Genomic DNA, 18,172 nt, shown 5'->3' with positions numbered 1-18,172 from the left:
AAACGCCTTACCTCCATGCTATCTCTCCGGCCCCAGTCTGATCATTTTTATTTCCACTCAGTGTTTATATGACTCGTTGCTCCTGTTATCTATCCACTCCCCCCCCCCCCCCCCAATTTATGAGGGAGAACAAGATGATTCAAGTTCTGTGGTTCTGTTGGAAAAGAAAAGAGAAAAATAAAAGCTGGGAGGTATCTATTTAGAGCAATGGTCCTCAAACTATGGCCCACGGGCCACATATTATATTTGTATCTGTTTTGTTTCTTCATCGCAAAATAAGATATATGCAGTGTGCATAAGAATTCTTTCCAAAAAAAAAAAAAAAAAAAGGGGCCAGGCGGTGGCGCTGGAGGTAAGGTGCCTGCCTTATCTGCGCTAGCCTAGGAGACGGACCGCGGTTCGATCCCCCGGCGTCCCATATGGTCCCCCAAGCCAGGAGCGACTTCTGAGCGCATAGCCAGGAGTAACCCCTGAGCGTTACCGGGTGTGGCCCAAAAACCAAAAAAAAAAAAAAAAAAAAAAAAGAATTCTTTCATAAGTTTTGTTTTTACTATAGTCAGACCCTCCAATGGTCTGAGGGACAGTGAAAAAAAGTTTGAGGACACCTGGTTTAGAGACTATAAATATCAATTTAAAAGAAGAAAGAAAAAAAAAAAGAAGAAAGAAAAAAAAAGAAAAACATTTAAACAAAAAACAAGCAATGACAAAAAACACAACAGCAGCAACAAAAAAAATCATCACCAAAACAACAACCACAAGAAAGGAAAGAGGGGAAAAAAACGGAAAAAAGAAAAAAATGAAGGGCTGGTGAGGCAAGGCTTTGTGTTTGTTTTTTTGTTTTGTTTTGTTTTTTTCATAGGCACAATAAGTATTGGGGAAGTTAGAAAGGGAATTCCCTTGGAGATAGAGTTTCTCCACCTTTGAAGCATACTGTTAAGGAAGCAATTACAGACTCCATCCATATTCGCTCATTATCGAACCCCAAGGTCTTTTTATGGTGCCAGGAAACTTCCTGCTCAGTTATGGATGACAAAATCAGTCCTTTGTAGCTAGAGATCTTGGTATTTCAACAGCTCATAGGACACAGTCTAGGATAGTCTTTCCTTATGGTCTAGCTTTTTAAACGGGGCCAGTTCACTGTCCCTCAGACCATTGGAGGGTCTGACTGTAGTAAAAACAAAACTTATGAACGAATTCTTATGCACACTGCATATATATTATTTTGCAATGAAGAAACAAAACAGATACAAATACAATATGTGGCCCGTGGGCCATAGTTTGAGGACCACTGGTAGAAGATCTGCTCCGTCATGTTTGTTGTAATCAGTCTTCTGTAATTAGTGATCTTGGTTCAAAGCCTAGAATAGAGTCTTTATGGCTCTAAAAGTTCTGCTCACTCACGGTTGTCAAAGTCAGAACTCTGGGATTAGAGATCTTGGTTTTTGTACAAATCCTAGGTTGAAGCCTAGAATAGAGTCTTTTCTTATGGCTCCAGAAATTCTGCTCAATTACAGTCCTAACTCTGGGAGATCTTGGTTTTTGTACAAATCCTAGGCTGAAGCCTAGGCTAGGATTTTTCTTATTGGTCCCAGAAAAAGTTCATGGCAGCTCAATTTTGAGTTTACTGAGAACCCTCCACACTGTTTGCCACAGGGATTGATTCAGGCAGCATTCTTACCAGCAGTGGATGAGAGTTCTCTTCTCAGAACCACATCTCTACCAACACAAATTGTTCCCAGTATTTTTGATATGTGCCATCCTCACTGGTATAAGATGATAGCTTATTGTTACCTTGATTTGGATTTTCCTAGTGATAAGTGATGATGAGCATATTTTCATGTGCCTGTTGGTCATCTTTTGGTTTTCCTCAGAGAAGTATCTGTTCATTTCTCCTTCCACCCCATTTTTTTGGGAGGGGGGACCATATGGGATGCCAGGTATTGAACCTGGGTCTGTCCTGTGTCAGCTGCGTTCAAGGCAAATGCCCTGCCACCATGTTCTTGCTCTGGTCTCCTGAGTTCACTTTTTTGCATGTAACTGACCAGTTTTTCCAGCACTACTTGTTGAAGAGACTTCCCTTGCTCCACTTCATATTTCTTACTCATATATCAATAGATACAGACCTGAGTGTCTTTCTCAGAGTGTCTTTCTCAAATATTTAACTCTCTTCCCTCCTACCCACAGAGCCTGCCTCTGTGGCAGACACTTTTCTTTTTTTCTTTTAGGCACTGTGGCTTGGCAACATTATTAATGAAAGGGTATCATGCATATCACTTTACCTTCTTTCAGCACCCAGTTCTTGTCCAGATTGATTACTCCCCACTATCATTTTTATAAGGGTAACTTCTCACAGTATTGGGGCAAGCTTTCTATAAGGCCCATTCCTCCTGGTTTTTGTTTATATTGTCTTTGGGTAGTATTCTCATAGAATGTTTCTTTATATCCTTCAAGTGATTGTAATCATTGTCCCTGTCCCTCTGACTCATTTCATTCAGTATATTCTCCATGTCTATCCATGTATCAGAAAATTTTATAACTTTGTTTTTTTCATGAGATTTTTTTTTTCCATCCGTGAGATGTAAGCATAGTTTCTTTACTATTCTTGGGCACTTGGATCATTGTCTGTTTGGCTGTTGTGAATAGAGCTACAGTAAATATAAGAGTCCAGCTGCCTGTTCTTCATTGTATTTTTGGATCACTAGTATATTCCCAGGAGTGGAATTGCTGGATCCAATGGAAGTTTATTTTTTGGATCAATATCCTAGTTTTTTGACCAATGTCCATATTGTTTTCCAAAAAGGCTAGACCACTTGACATTCCTCACCAGTAGTGAATGAATGTCCTTTTCCCCCCACATTTACTCCAACACTGGTTGTTCTTGTTCTTTTTGGCGAGTTCCAGTGTTTGTGGTGTGAGGTGATATCTCATTGTTGTTTTGATATTTCCCTGATGATTAGTGATATAATATTAACATTTATCAAGTGACTTTTGGCCATTTGTTTTCTTCTTTAAGGAAGTTTTTGTTCATCTCTCTTTTTCCCTCTCTCTCTTGGTTTGTTTGGTTTTTGGGTCACACCTGGTGACACTCAGGGGTTATTCCTGGCTCTGCACACAGAAATCGCTCCTGGCAGGCTCGAGGGACCATATGGGATGCCGGGATTTGAACCACTGTCCTTCCTAAATTGGCTGCATGCAAGGCAAACACGCTACTACTGTGCTGTCTCTCTGGCTCTTCATCTCTTTTTTAATGTGTTTGGACTTCTTTTCTTATAAAGTGCTTTATTTAGCTTGGATAGTAACAATTTATTTAACAAGTATAGGCAAATAATTTCTCCAAGTCTGTAGACTCTCTTTGTATTTTGGTCTTTGTTTCCTTTTAAGTACAGACGCTTCTTAATGTAGTCCCTTTTTAAAATTTTGTTTCTGCTTGCTATGTTAGTATTGTTTCATCTTTTATTGGGGTGGGGGTTTGGGTCACAACTGGTGGCGCTTAGGGGTTACTTTTGGCTCTGCGCTCAGAAATTGCTCTTGTCAGACTCGAGAGACCACATGGGATGCCGGGATTCAAACTACCGTCTGTCCTTGGTAGGCTGCTTGCAAGGCAAACACCCTTCCTCTTTTTATCTCTGGCCCCATTATTGTTTGATCTTTAAAGATGCCTCTAGTTTCAGTGTACTATAGATATATGCCTATGTTTTTCTCATTGTACCTTATGGATTTAATTTTGATAGTCAGGTCTTTAATTCATTTTGATTTAAGTTCTTTGCATAGTGCCCATAGGTCTAAGGTTTTGCAGGTTGTCAACCAGGCTTTCTTTGCTCCACTTCATAATTCTTCCTCCTTTATTGAAGGTTGACTGATCATATGAAAGTCATGAATATCTGTCTTTGAATTGAAAATAATTTTTTAATTCTGCTTAATTGATTAGAGTGTCTATCTTTATTCCAGTATCATGATGTTTTATGCCAATATCATGCTTAATAGTATGATTTGAAGTTGCAAAAGTGATGCTTCCCATCTTCTTTCCCCAAGGATTATTTGGCTATTTGGGGGATTTATTATTCTATATAAATTTCTGAAGTGTTTGATCTGTTTCTTTGAAAAATGTCATGTGTATTCTTGAAGCAACTGCATTGAATCTGTATAATGCTTTAGGGAGTATTGCCATTTTGATTGTTTTTTTTTCATTTTGATTATGTTAATCCTAATTAATGAACAGGGGATATATTTCAATTTCATGTCCTCTTATATCTTTAAGGTAGAATATTGTAGTTTTCTTCGTATAGAAATTTTACCTCTTTGGTTAAGCTGATTCCTAGGTATTTGATTTTCTGAAGTACCATTGTGAATGGGATCTTTAAAATTTTTTTTTTCATTTTTCTCTCTTCTATTTCATTGTTTGCATATAGGAGAGTCAGGGGGCATTTGTGGATTGCTATTATAGCCTGCCACTCTACTATACAATTCAATAGGAGTTTTTGTAGAGTCTTTAGAATAATTTATGTTAATTCACAATTAATGACAGGTGACATCTTCCTTTCCTATCTGGATGCCCTAAACGTCTTTTTATTCCCTAATCTTATGGCAAGTACTTCCTGCTCTATATTGAATGGAAGTGGTTAAAGTTAGCAGCCTTGTCTTGTGCCTGATCTTAGAGGGAAGACATTTAGTTTTTATTAATGATTTCCCCCCAATATGTGTTGTGAGTTTGTAGTAAATATCTGACAGTGTTGAGGAAAATCCCTTCAGATTTTATTCTGTTGAGGTATTTTTAGTTTGTTTATTTTTAATGATGACCAGGGTGCTGGATCTTTTCATTGCTTTCTCTGCATTAATTGATATGACCTTGGTATAAGCATTGTGTGTGTGTGTGTGTGTGTGTGTGTGTTGTGTATATCTGTCTGTCTGTCTGTGTCTGTGTACACAAGGAGTGAACTTGGTGAATTGGAATGGCAGATAGACGGAAGTCAGGAGGATGGAAAGCTGAGAAATGCTTGAGAGAATAGATTACTTTATTTGAAAAAGAATTTTTTTTGGTGTTTGGGCTGCACTGGTGGTGCTCAAAGTTTACTCCACTCTGCCCTCAGGCTTGGCAGGCTTAGGGGGCCATATGGGATGCTGGGAATTGAACCTGGGTCAGCTGCATGCAAGGCAAGTGCTCTACCTGCTGTACTATTTCTTCAGTCCCAATATTGTATATTTTTATTCTCCCTCCTCATTTATCTTTAAGTGAAGCAAAGTAGAAAAATTTTACTAATAATGTACTTTCTTTGTTAAATAATAATCATAATTCATGTTCATTACAAAGCCATATACTTATTTGTTTCCAACAGGAACTACCATGTATTCTATTACCTCTTGGCAGGAGCAAGTGAAGAAGAGAAATTATCATTCCATCTTAAAGAACCAGAAGAATATCATTATCTCAATCAGGTCAGATTTCATAGAAAGCAATTGAAATTTAGGTCATTATTTGAGCTCTTGAATTAAAAATTTTTAGTCGTACTTTGTTTACCAATCTGGTAATTAACCAGCATTTTCATATCTGAGTGTAAAAACTTATGTGATATAGTACTCAAACTTAAAATTACTACTCTCATATGAGTTGTACATGTTTAGTAATATGCATGTATATGCTATGTATGCATTTTGCTTTCTGTGGACTTTTATAAGAGATTAATGTGCTTTAAAAAATAACAATACTTCTATTTTAGCAAGATGTTTTATTCTTTCCAAATTGATTTATATTTTATAGACTCTAACATGTTTAATGTTACTAATGATTAATGCTTGTCCTTGGCAAGGGATTACTTCTCTTTGGCAAGAGATTGCTTGCCACCTGCTTGCATGTTTTGATGTCTAATTTGCATGATGGTGCAAATTGAATGTATTTTTATGGTTGAATTAATAATCTTTTTGAACATTCAACATAAAATTTATCAATGAAAATGCCTCAGAAGTTGTATTTTTCTTTGAAATTCAATATTCACCCTTTATTTATAAAATATAATCTTAAATTTTTCATTTGTTTATGATTATTTCTTATAATAAAAATTATAAAACCATATTAATTGAATTTGTACGATAATTCACTTAAATATTATATCATCTCCCCATATTTTGTAATCGAGTTTAGATACAATGTCTACTAAAAGAAATCTCTTTAAATAATTAGAAAATCCTTAAAGTTTTAGAAGAAAGTTGATTCTTTAATTATTGCTCAAAAATTATAATACTAATTTAGGGTTAGGAAAGTAATAATCTTAGACTTTCTCCCAGATAATACAGCATCCTATATAGCAGATGTCTTAATTTTGAAGTATATGTTTATATAAACATCAATAATTTAAAAATGTTTTTAGATAACACTTTCTCATATGGCAAGCATTTTGAATATAAAGTTAAGCAGGTTAGAAACAATCATTTAGCTTCTTAATTTCCCTCACTTATACTTAAGTGATTAATACTTTTATTTTAGCAAAAGTGGTAATTGGGCCAGAATGATGGACCCACAGGTAGGGCTTTTGGAACACAGGAATGTACATAGGGAACCTGTGTTATCCCATATTGTCTCTCCAACTCCAGCACCTGGAGTGATTCCTGAGTGCAGAGCCAGAAGTAACACCTAAGCATCACTGGATGTGGACCCCCCCCCCTCAAATAGTAATCACCTACAAATGAGCTTATTTTTCATATTAATATTAAAGATAACATATTTATTATTGTTCTTCCATATCTCTTGGTAATTGGTGGCTATGCCATAGATACTTGTTATTAGGCTATTTTTAGAGACTGGGATCCCAGCAGTTAATAGAAACCTCAGAGTCAGTGGACAATGACAAGTTTGACTTGGTTATAACAACATGTTTCTCCTAGATTAGAGTTCTTTTAGTTGCCTTTTGATTTAGCCTGTTATACAAATTAAATTTTTTAAGGATAGCAATTTTATTAACAGACCATTGTTAGATGTGATTAGAGAAGTATAATAACCACAACTTCAAACTAACTAATCTGCCTTACTTTCAGATAACAAAGAAACCCCTCAGACAGAGCTGGGATGATTATTGCTATGACTCTGAGCCGGTTAGTACAAGTACTTAAAGATTCTGTGTTCCTCTTAAAGGACCTTCACCCTGCTCATTTATACATATTTTATAACAATACAAGCAATCTAGGAAAGAAGAAAAACCAGGCTTTAGATGTATTAATTATATATATGATTGATTGATTTAAACCAATTTACTTTGTTTTGGGACACAATATGTGCTCTATATTTAGTATTTGTCTTGACAGGCAATAAATCAATTGCATTCCTAATTTTCAATATTGATATGAATCTTTATGTAGTACAGTTATTTTGTGAGGTTTATTCTGGTTTTAAAAGTAGTTTAATTGGGGCCAGAGAGATAATATGGAGGTAAGGTGTTTGCCTTGCATGCAGAAGGTCGGTGGTTTGAATCCCGGCATCTCATATGGTCCCTTGAAACTGCCAGGAGCGATTTCTGAGCAGAGAGCCAGGAGTAACCCCTGAGCACTGCCAGGTGTGACCCAAAAACTTAAAAAAAAAAAAAAAAGTAGTTTAATTACTTGTATATTATTGCACATAGTAATAATTCTTGTTTATTTTTAAAGCTATATCTTTTTGTTTTATTTGACTTAGACAGTATTTTACTTAATTGCATGTAGATTTTTCTTTGATTTTAATAATCAGTATGTTTTTTTGACGTTCTTGGGTCAGAGAAATAAAAGGCATGGAACACATGTGTTGGATGCATGAGGCACTGAGTTGGATGCACACCTACCCCAGTGCCAGTAAGATTTTATCCTGGTGGCTTCCAGCACTGCTACCTGGCCCCATCCATGTACAGTCCCTAAAACAAAAAATGAATTGACCATATTATAAATAACATTATATTATATGTTGGGGCCTAGAGTAATAGCACAGTGGTAGGGTGTTTGCCTTGTACTTGGTTGACCCAGAATGAACTGGAGTTTGATCCCTGGCATCCCATATGGTCCTTTGAGCCTGCCAGGAGCAGTTTCTGAGCACAGAGCCAGGAGTAAGCCCTGAGTGCTGCTGGGTGTGCCCCCCCCCCAAAAAAAAAGACTATACATATTATATTTTAAATGGAGTGATTTGAGAGCAGTATCGATTTACAAGGATATAATATGAAAGAAGTAGATAAGCTTAGCTTTTATTTGTGATATTGTGATCACTTAAATGTTGGTGTGTTCCCAAGAGGTACTCATGGTATCTGGGGCTACTCCCATTGATACTTGATCTGGAGGTATGTCCAGTCGGTTCAGTGCTAAAACCTGGTACCTGCAGTGCTTCTTGAGCCCAGTGGTTCTGGAGACCACTAGCATCATCCCCCAAAATAGTGGGAAATGATGTGATGCCATGGCTGGAACATAGGGCCTTGGCATGACAGGCATGCACTCTAGCCCTTTGAGCTATTCCCCTGGCCCTGTTTATGGCAGTTTATAATGACAGGTTTTTAACTCTAAAAATAGCACCCACCAGAAATCAAACGTAAGAAGCTAAAGGCACATACTCACCTATATTTATTAATTGACTAATGAATTAACTTATTAAACAATCCTCTTAGAAACAGCATGTTTTAACCCTTGCTTTAAATAACCACTATTCTATTCTCACTGCATTTAATTACAAATTCTGCTAATTACATAAGTAAACTATTTCAGAGTTGAGAAGGTATTAATTACAGGTATTAATATTTTATTTCAGACAAAGTTTAGTTGCATTACTGTTTTGTATTAACAGAGTTTTAGATATGACTTTCTAGAAAGTAAATATTTAAATTTTTACTTTAAATAAGTTTAAAGTAAAATTTTTATGCTGTTTCATCCCTTTGAGAAGCATTAAGTGACCATGGCAAGTATATAGGAGATTGGTAAACTCTTATGACATGTATAAGACTTACTCTTGTGAACTTGTGTGCTGGTCTGCTTTTATTTATATGGGCTCAGGATCTGGAGAGACAGTCTAGGGGTGAAAGCACATGCTTTGCTTGTGGCTAACCCCAGCGTGGTTTCTGGTACCTCTTGTTCCCCTGGAATTGTTGGGTACAGCTTACCCAACACTGAAGGGGAATCTTGATATTCCCTTTACCAGTAGGTTCTAAGTATCTCTGCAGCATTGAGCTTCCTGAGAACTGCTTTGTTTACTAGTTTTAAGAATACCAGCAGGCTAGATTTTGTGTGTGTGTGTGTGTGTGTGTGTGTGTGTGTCTTCTGGTAGTATTCGAGAGAGAGAGGAGAAAGAGAGAGAGAGAGGAGAGAGAGAGGAAACAGAGAGAAAGAGAGAGAGAGAAAGAAAGAGAGAGAGATGTGTCTTTGCTGTGGAGAACCTTGTGCTTTTGTTCTGTTTTGTTTTGGGGACACATCCTGTGGTGCTTAGGCATTATTCTTGGTTTTGCACTCAGAAATAACTCATAGCAATTTTAGGGGATTATATAGGATGCTGGGGATCAAACAATGATCAGCTGTGTGCAAGGCAAATGCCCTATTCACTTTGCCATCATGCTTTCTTCTCTATCACAATTTTAATCATGAAAAGTCATTCTGAGATTTTTTTTTGTTTGCTCTTTCTTCTTCTTCTCAATCTATTGAGAACAGACTAAATTTTGTTTCCCTTAATGTTTCTAGAAAACTTAATTCTAGGGACCAGGGGAGTGGAGTGGGGTAAAAAAAGACTAGGGACCAGAGATGGCATGGAGGTAGGACATTTGCCTTGCACGCAGAAGGACGGTGGTTTGAATACCGACATCCCATATGGTTCCCTGAGCCTGCCAGGAACGAGATCTGAGTGTAAAGCCAGGAGTAACCCCTGAGTGCTGCCGGGTGTGACCCAAAAACAAAAATGAAAAGAAAACTTAAGACTACCATTATTGGGAAGAGAATTGTTAAATATTTTTCTACCCATGACATTCTTCAAAGAAGTGAATCAAACACTGTTGAAATTCATTTGGAACAATAAACAGCCTTGAAGAGCTAAAGCAATCATTGGGAAAAAGAATATGGGATGCATTACTTTCCCCAACTTTAAATTGTATTACAGAGCAATAGTTATCAAAACAGCATGGTATTGGAATAAAGACAGACCCTCAGATCAGTGGAATAGGCTTGAATATTCAGAGAATGTTTCCTAGACATACAATCACCTAATTTTTTGATAAAGGAGCAAGAAATCATAAATGGAGCAAAGAAAGCCTCTTCAACCAGTGGTCTTGGCACAACTGGCTAGCCACTTGCAAAAAATTGAAATTAGACCCCAACTAACATCTTGTACAAAGGTAAAATCCAAATGGAGTGAAGACCTGATATCAGACCTGATACTATAAGGTATATAGAACAACACGTAGGTAAAACACTCCATGACATTGAGACTAAAGGCATCTTCAAGGAGGAAACGGCATTCTCCAAACAAGTGAAAGCAGAGATTAATTTATGGGACTATATTAAGCTGAGAAGCCTCTGCATCTCAAAGGACATAGTGCCCAGGATACAAGAGCCACCCACTGAGTGGGAGAAACTATTCACTCAATACCCATCAGATAAGGGGCTAATCTCCAAAATATACAAGGCACTGACAGAACTTTACAAGAAAAAAAAACCTAATCCCATCAAGAAATGGGGAGAAGAAATGGACAATTTGATAAAGAAGAAATACAATTGGCCAAAAGGCACATGAAAAAATGCTCCACATCACTAATCATTAGGGAGATGCAAATCAAAACAACAATGAGGTACCATTTCACACCACAGATATTGGCACACATCACAAAGAATGAGAACAAGCAGTGTGTGCGGGGATGTGGAGAGAAAGGAACTCTTATTCACTGCTGGTGGGAATGTCGTCTAGTTCAACCTTTATGGATAGCAATATGGAGATTCCTCCAAAAACTGGAAATTGAGCTCCCAGACGATCCAGGTATATCACTCCTAGGAATATACCGTAGGAATACAAAAATACAATACAAAATCCCTTCCTTACACCTATATTCATTGCAGCACTATTTACTATAACAAGACTCTGGAAACAAGCAAGATGCCCCTCAACAGATGAGTGGCTAAAGAAACTGTGGTACATATACACAGTGGAATATTATGCAGCCGTCAGAAGAGATAAAGTCATGTAATTTTCCTATACATGGATGTACATGGAATCTATTATGCTGAGCGAAATAAGTCAGAGGGAGAAAGATGCAGAATGGTCTTACTCATCTATGGGTTTTAAGAAAAATGAAAGACATTCTTGCAATAATTTTCAGAGGCAAAAGAGAGGAGGGCTGGAAGTTACAGCCCACTACATGAAACTCACCACAAAGAGTGATGAATTTAGTTAGAGAAATAAGTACATTGAGAACTATCCTAACAATGAGAATGTATGAGGGAAATAGAAAGCCTGTGTAGAGTACAGGCAGGGCTAGGGTGGGGAGGAGGGAGAATTGGGACATTGGTGATGTGAATGCTGCACTGGCAATTCTTTACATGACAGAAACCCAACCACAATCATGTTTGTAATCAAGGTGTTTAAATAAAATATTATTTAAAAAATATTTTTCTACCATTTGTGCTGTAGCACTTATGAATATAGGCGAGTGAGAAAATTGCCATATTTTTCCATTTTTATTGTAATTCACAAATTCACAAATTCGTGAAGCATTCCATATTAAAAAAAAAAAAACCAACAACATCGGGTTGCCTGGGCAACAGAATACAGAGCCAGAGGAGTAACTTCTGAGCACAGTTGGATGTGGCCCAAAACCAAATAAATAAATTAAAAAAAAATAAAAAGAGAAAGTGTTGTTTCATGGGAGATAACAGAGGATTTAGAACTAGATAGACTTTGATTTGACCATTCGTATTATTTTGGTAAATTATTTAACCTTTGAGTCTTTTCTCTCCTATGAATCTGCATATAGTTATAACACATACACAATAGTTACTGTATTATAGGGATTTAGTAATATTTAATTAATTAATTTTTGGTGTTTGGGCCACACCTGGCTGTGTGCAGGGATTACTTCTGGCTTTGCACTCTGGCATCACTTCTGGAGTATAGGGAGATCATATGGGATGCTAGAGGTTAAACCTGGTAAACAGTATGCAAGGCAAGGACCCTACTCATACTCTCTCTTCTGTCCCTGGATTTAGGAGATTTTAAGGGACAGGTGACAATAGTGATTTACATATAGGATATATTTAGTAAATTTAAATTCCTTTATGTAGGCTATAATATACAAATACTATTTTTTTTATGGCTTTTGGTCACACCTAGTGGTGCTCAGGGGTTACTCCTGATTCTGGACTGAGGCAGACTTGAGGGATTATATGGGATGCTGGGATCGATCCTGGGTAGGCTGTGTATAAGGCAAATGTACTTCCTACTATGCTATCGCTCCAATATTTAAAATAATTTTAACATTAAAAATGATTTTAAACACATAGGTTAAACTTACGTAATTTTTTTCCTTTTGTTTTGGGGCCACATCTGGCAGTGCTCAGAAGTTATTTCTGGCTCTGTGCTCAAGGATCATTCCTGACAAGGTTAGGGATTGAACCTAGGTGTCAGGTATGTGCAAGGCAAGAAAACCTTTACCCGTTGTACTCTCAAGCCCTTGCCCTTGTGATTGTCAAAAACAACAACAACAACAAAACAACAACAACAAAAAAAAACAACCCAAAAAAGACAAAGCAAACTTTGATTTTACGGTCCTATTATCAGGTAGTTTCATGATTGTTTGAGTAATAAGTGATAGTCTTAGGACAGTATGACAGCATCACCTTGATATAGAGGGATTTGAACTTTGTCATATCAACTTTCTTCCATTGTTTATATCAGAAACCAATACTTGACTTCATGCAATACCTGACAGCCCATTTTCCTCTGAGTTAGACTTTCAGTTCTTTATTTTTCATCCTCTGATAGTATATTATGAAGTCTTTGTAAATAATCGTTGCATATATTTTTCCATTTAAAAACTATTGACATATTTAGTTATTTAAAACCCCTGGTTTTGGGGCCTTTGCGATAGCACAGTGGTAGGGTGTTTGCCTTCCACGCAGCTGATCGAGGACCGACAGCAGTTTGATCGCTGGCGTCCCATATGGTCCCCCAAGCCAGGAGTGATTTTTGAGTGCGTAGTGAGCAGTGACCCCTGAGCATCACCAGGTGTGGCTCAAAAACCAAACCAAACCAAAACAAAAAAACCCGATGTTGTTGGTTTTTTTTTTTTAATATGGAATGCTTCACGAATTTGTGTGTCATCCTTGCACAGGGGCCATGCTAATCTTCTCTGTATCATTCCAATTCTAGTATATGTGCTATCGAAGCGAGCACAACCCAATGGTTTTTAAAAGTATTATTAACAGCAACAGAAGAGTAACTCAGAATAAGTGACTTCCCTCATGTTGTTGAAACAAGTAAATAAGGTTTCTGGATTCCAATTAAGCTTGTATTCTTTATGATCATTTTCTCTTATATGGTCTCTAGAATCTTTACTTAAAAGTCATGTCTTAAATTTGTATCCTGTTGTCAATTGAGCATTACAAAGGATTTTAAAACACCATTTTAGGAGCCCGAGAAATAGCACAGTGGTAGGGTGTTTCCCTTACACACGGCTGACCCAGGATGGACGTGGCTTCGTTCTCCAGCATCTCATATGGTTCCCTGAGTCAGGAGTGATTTCTGTGCTTATAGTCAGGTGCAATCCCTGAATGTCACTGGGTGTGGCCCAAAAATTAAAAACCCAAACCAAACAATACCATCTTAAGAAATTAAGATTATTGGGCCCGGAGAGATAGCACAGTGGTGTTTGCCTTGCAAGCAGCCGATCCAGGACCAAAGGTGGTTGGTTCGAATCCCGGTGTCCCATATGGTCCCCCGTGCCTGCCAGGAGCTATTTCTGAGCAGACAGCCAGGAGTCACCCCCGAGCACCGCCGGGTGTGGCCCAAAAACCAAAAAAAAAAAAAAAGAAATTAAGATTATTATAGTCTTTATTTGACCTCACCCATACCTTCTCTCTGAAATATCCATATTAAATGTCTCCTATACACTAGATATATCATAGTCACTTAACAATAAGAAAGGATTTTCATTATCTCATATAAAGATGGAAAAATATCACAATTGCATGAGGAATACTTTGTTTTATAGGGGGATTGTGTTATCAAGAAAGACAGCTTATACTCAGTTAAATAGAGAAATCAACGGTCTTTCAGTAGGAGTTCTAACACTTGTTTGCTGTCTTACTCTTTTTTTTTTTGGAGGGGCTACACCTACTTGGTGGTGCTCTAGGGTTACTCCTGGCTCTGCACTTAGAAATTGCTCCTGCTGCCAGGAGACCATATGGATGCCGGGGATTGAACCTGGGTCATTCTTGAGTTGCCTGTGTGCAAGGCAAATGCCCTACTGCTGTGCCCCTATCACTCTGGCCCCTCCTGTCTTATTTAAATCTTATAATTTTGTTGTGCCTTGACTAACCTTGAACAGTGTGTGTGTATGTGTGTGAGTGTGAATGTGAGAGAGAGAGAGAGTGTGTGTGTGTGTGTGTGTGTGTGTGTGTGTGAAGGCTTTCCCTAAAACTTTGCAAAACTTTTGTGCCCTGCGTGGCTCTCTAGAATATCTGGAAATTAATAACCATCTCTTGAGGGTTTCTCATTCAGTAATTGGAAGGTGATGGTATATAAATGCTTTAGCTTCCTTATCTCTCTTTATATTGTTTTTCAGCAATTACTTTGGGATTTAATTCCTTGTACCTACTATTGTAACTGCATTAATATTGTACATAGTTTAGGTTACATTAACTTTCTGGTTTTTTTTTTTTTCATTCCCTATTATACAGTCTCAAAATATTCTTCCAAAGGAACCCATATCAAGTAAGGGTTCACTTATTGGTACTTAAAAAGAAACTCCATCAAACTCCAACCAAAAAAGCAATATATAAAGATAGGAACCTACATTAGCCTATTTCTGGTTTTATAAATTAATACAGCTTTAGTTTTTCTAATACCTTTGTGAACACGGAATACAGTTAAGCATATTTGAGATGTTTTGTGGCTGGGGGAGGGAGTTGAGTATGTTTCTTAAAGTCAGTACACTGAGATTACTTCTGAAAATGTTTTATTAGGGGGCCAGAGCGGTAGCGCAGTGGTAGGCGGTTGCCTTCCACGGGGCTGACCTAGGACGGACCATTGTTTCATATGGACCCAAGCCAGGAGCGATTTCTGAGTAGTACATAGCCAGGAGTAGCCTCTGAGGGTCACCGGGGTTGTGTCCCAAAAAAGGAAAATCTTTCATTAGGGAAATCAATATAAGTATATTTTAGTGCTTCATTTTAATTTTTAATTTGATTTATTTTGAGTTAGGTGCTACACACTGGTGCTCAGGTGCAGTTCCTAACTGTGCTCAGGTCTGTCCCCTGGTGTTTATTATAGGACATAAAATGGTGCCAGGAATTCAAACCAGGATATGCAGGATACAAGGCAAGCACCTTAAGCCCTGCACTATCTTTCAAGTCCATGCTTTCTTAGTGTTTTATGTATGCTTTTCATTTGCTTGGGGCAGATTACACTGTCATAAGAGTCATTGGTATATCATATAATTATTTATAGTATATAAATCTAGGTTCCAATTCTCAATTAGATTTCTTTCTGTGTCCCAGAATCTTCTTCACTATTTTATATTCGAATATTTATTATTTATTGAATAAATAACATGTTTGTGGAACTGAGCTCTGAAATACTTGAGATCTTAAATTCTTTATGTCATCCAAAATAAAATTTGATATAATAATATTTAATAACAAGTTTTAGTTGTTTATCTTGTTACTTTAAATTTTATCCTGTTACTTTTGAGATCATTGCCATGGTGGTCATAGAAGGGAAAGGGGTAAGTTATTGGTATATATTCAGTTTCCATACCTGTCATAAGTATGAGCTCAATTTCCATACCTGTAGTAAGGTGTGTAAGGGATTTGATTATATCTAAATATTCCACCAACTCTAATTTTTATACTTAGATGTGTTTATCTAAAATTACTATATTCTAAGGGGCTAACATTTTCAACAAGTCATTTTGATTCCTCTCTTCTTTCTTAAATAGGATTGTTTCACTGTGGAGGGTGAAGATTTGAGGCATGACTTTGAACGCTTACAACTAGCCATGGAAATGGTAGGATTTCTTCCCAAGACACGAAGACAGTGAGTTTATTTATTATATATTTATAGTCTCAGTAGAGAACAAATTGTGGTATGTGTTCCAAGGATTCTTCTTCCTGGGCCCTTTTAAATAAATATCTACATGACATTCCTGATAGTTTCTTCTTCAGCATTACCATTACTAAAACAATTAATTTTCCTAAGAATTTGCTCTTTGTCATACCATATTTTTTGCTTTATAAGACACACCTTACTATAAGACACACATTACCACAAGACACACATAGTTTTCAGATGTTCTTCTCCCCTGCACTTAGGCTTCAGCTCCAGATGGCATTCGCTCCATAAGATGCACTTAGGGATGTGTGTTCATCTTATGGTATGAAAACTATGGTAGATATTTTGAGAATGCCAAAAACTTGGAGCTCTTCTTCTTGTGGAGCATATTTTTTTCTAGGAGTAGTTTTGCTGTATCAAATGGAAGCTCAAGTTCTTGAGTTATTTTCTTTTTTTTTGGAATATCCATATTGTTTTTGTTTTTGTTTTTTTGTTTTTGTTTTTGGGCCATACCCAGCGATGCTCAGATGTTACTCCTGGCTGTCTGCTCAGAAATAGCTCCTGGCAGGCACGGGGGACCATATGGGACACCGGGATTCGAACCAACCACCTTTGGTCCTGGATTGGCTGCTTGCAAGGCAAACGCCACTGTGCTATCTCTCCGGGCCCAAGTTTTTTGTTTTGTTTTTTTGTTTGTTTGTTTTTTGGTTTTTGGGCCACACCCAGTGGTGCTCAGGGGTTACTACTCCTGGCTATCTGCTCAGAAATAGCTCCTGGCAGGCACGGGGGACCATATGGGACACCGGGATTCAAACCAACCACCTTTGGTCCTGGATCGGCTGCTTGCAAGGCAAACACCGCTGTGCATATCCATATTGTTTTAATAAAAGGCTGAACCAATCTACATTTCCAGCAACAAACCATGAATGAGAGTTACTTTCTCCTTGAATCCACCTTGACACTGGGTCTTATTGTGTGTGTGTGTGTGTAAGATAGTATCTATTTGTTGTTTTGATTTACATCTTCCACATGATTAGTGATGTGGAGCAATGCTCATGTGCCTTTAGCCATCTGTATTTTTACTTTGAGGAAATGTCTTTTCATTTCTTTTCCCCATTTTCAGATTGGGTTGTCATTTTCCTTTTTGCTATGTTCTGTCAGTACCTTGTATATCTTAGATATTAACCCTTTATCTGAGTGAATAGTTTCTCCCATTCTGTGGGTAGTCTTTGTATCCTTGTCACCATTACCTTTGACGTGTAGAAGCTTCTCAGTTTAATGTAGTCCCATTTGTTTATCTTTGCTTCCATCTGATTAATTGATCAGTAGTATTTCTCCTTGAAGATGCTTTTAGCTTCAATATCATGGAGAGTTCTACACTTTCCTCTTTGTATCTTATGGTTTTAGGCCTGATATCAAGGTCTTGAATCCATTTTGATTTGACTTTTGTGACAGCATTAATGAAAGATCTGAGTTCACTATTTTTGCATGTAGCATTGACCAGTTTTTCCAGCACCACTTGTTGAAGAGGCTTTCCTTGCTCTGCATTTGTTTCTTGCTCCTTTATCAAAGATTAATAGATCGTATACCTGGGGCTCAGTCTCAGAATATTTAAGTCTGTTCCATTGATTTGAAGGTCTGTCTTTATCCTGATACCATGCTGTTTTAGTGACTACGGCTTTATAGTACAGTTTTGCTTTGGCTATTTGTGGACGTTTATTGTTCCAAATGAATTTCAAGAGTATTTGATCTACATTTTTTAAGATTGTTATGGGTATTCTTATAGGGATTGCATTAAATCTGTTTAATGCTTTGGGAAGTATTGCCATTTTAATAATGATTTGATTCATATCTATTCTAGAACCTTTTTGGTAGAGCCTTTAGGATTTTCTAAATATATGCCATATTTTCTAAATAATGCCACCTGCA

The 18,172-nt window shown here is 37.3% G+C and overlaps 1 protein-coding gene and 1 non-coding gene across 2 annotated transcripts in view; one reads left to right on the top strand and one right to left on the bottom strand.

Annotated features, from left to right (window-relative positions):
• MYO9A (myosin IXA) overlaps positions 1–18,172 on the top strand; it is a 246,893-nt gene that overhangs the window by 78,653 nt on the left and 150,068 nt on the right. Inside the window, exons 5-7 of the mRNA XM_049777567.1 lie at positions 5,334–5,433; positions 7,027–7,083; positions 16,131–16,228. Coding sequence (XP_049633524.1) covers positions 5,334–5,433; positions 7,027–7,083; positions 16,131–16,228 — 255 coding nt within the window. The remainder of the gene's footprint in view (positions 1–5,333; positions 5,434–7,026; positions 7,084–16,130; positions 16,229–18,172) is intronic.
• LOC126025976 (U6 spliceosomal RNA) lies at positions 13,260–13,366 on the bottom strand. The gene has a single exon (XR_007501550.1). It is a non-coding gene; the product is annotated as a U6 spliceosomal RNA (small nuclear RNA).

Source organism: Suncus etruscus, chromosome 1 (genome assembly GCF_024139225.1).
Source record: "Suncus etruscus isolate mSunEtr1 chromosome 1, mSunEtr1.pri.cur, whole genome shotgun sequence".
Classification (NCBI taxonomy): Eukaryota; Metazoa; Chordata; class Mammalia; order Eulipotyphla; family Soricidae; genus Suncus; species Suncus etruscus.
The sequence above is the reverse complement of the archived record's forward strand: the minus strand, read 5'-3'. Positions and strand labels throughout refer to the sequence as shown.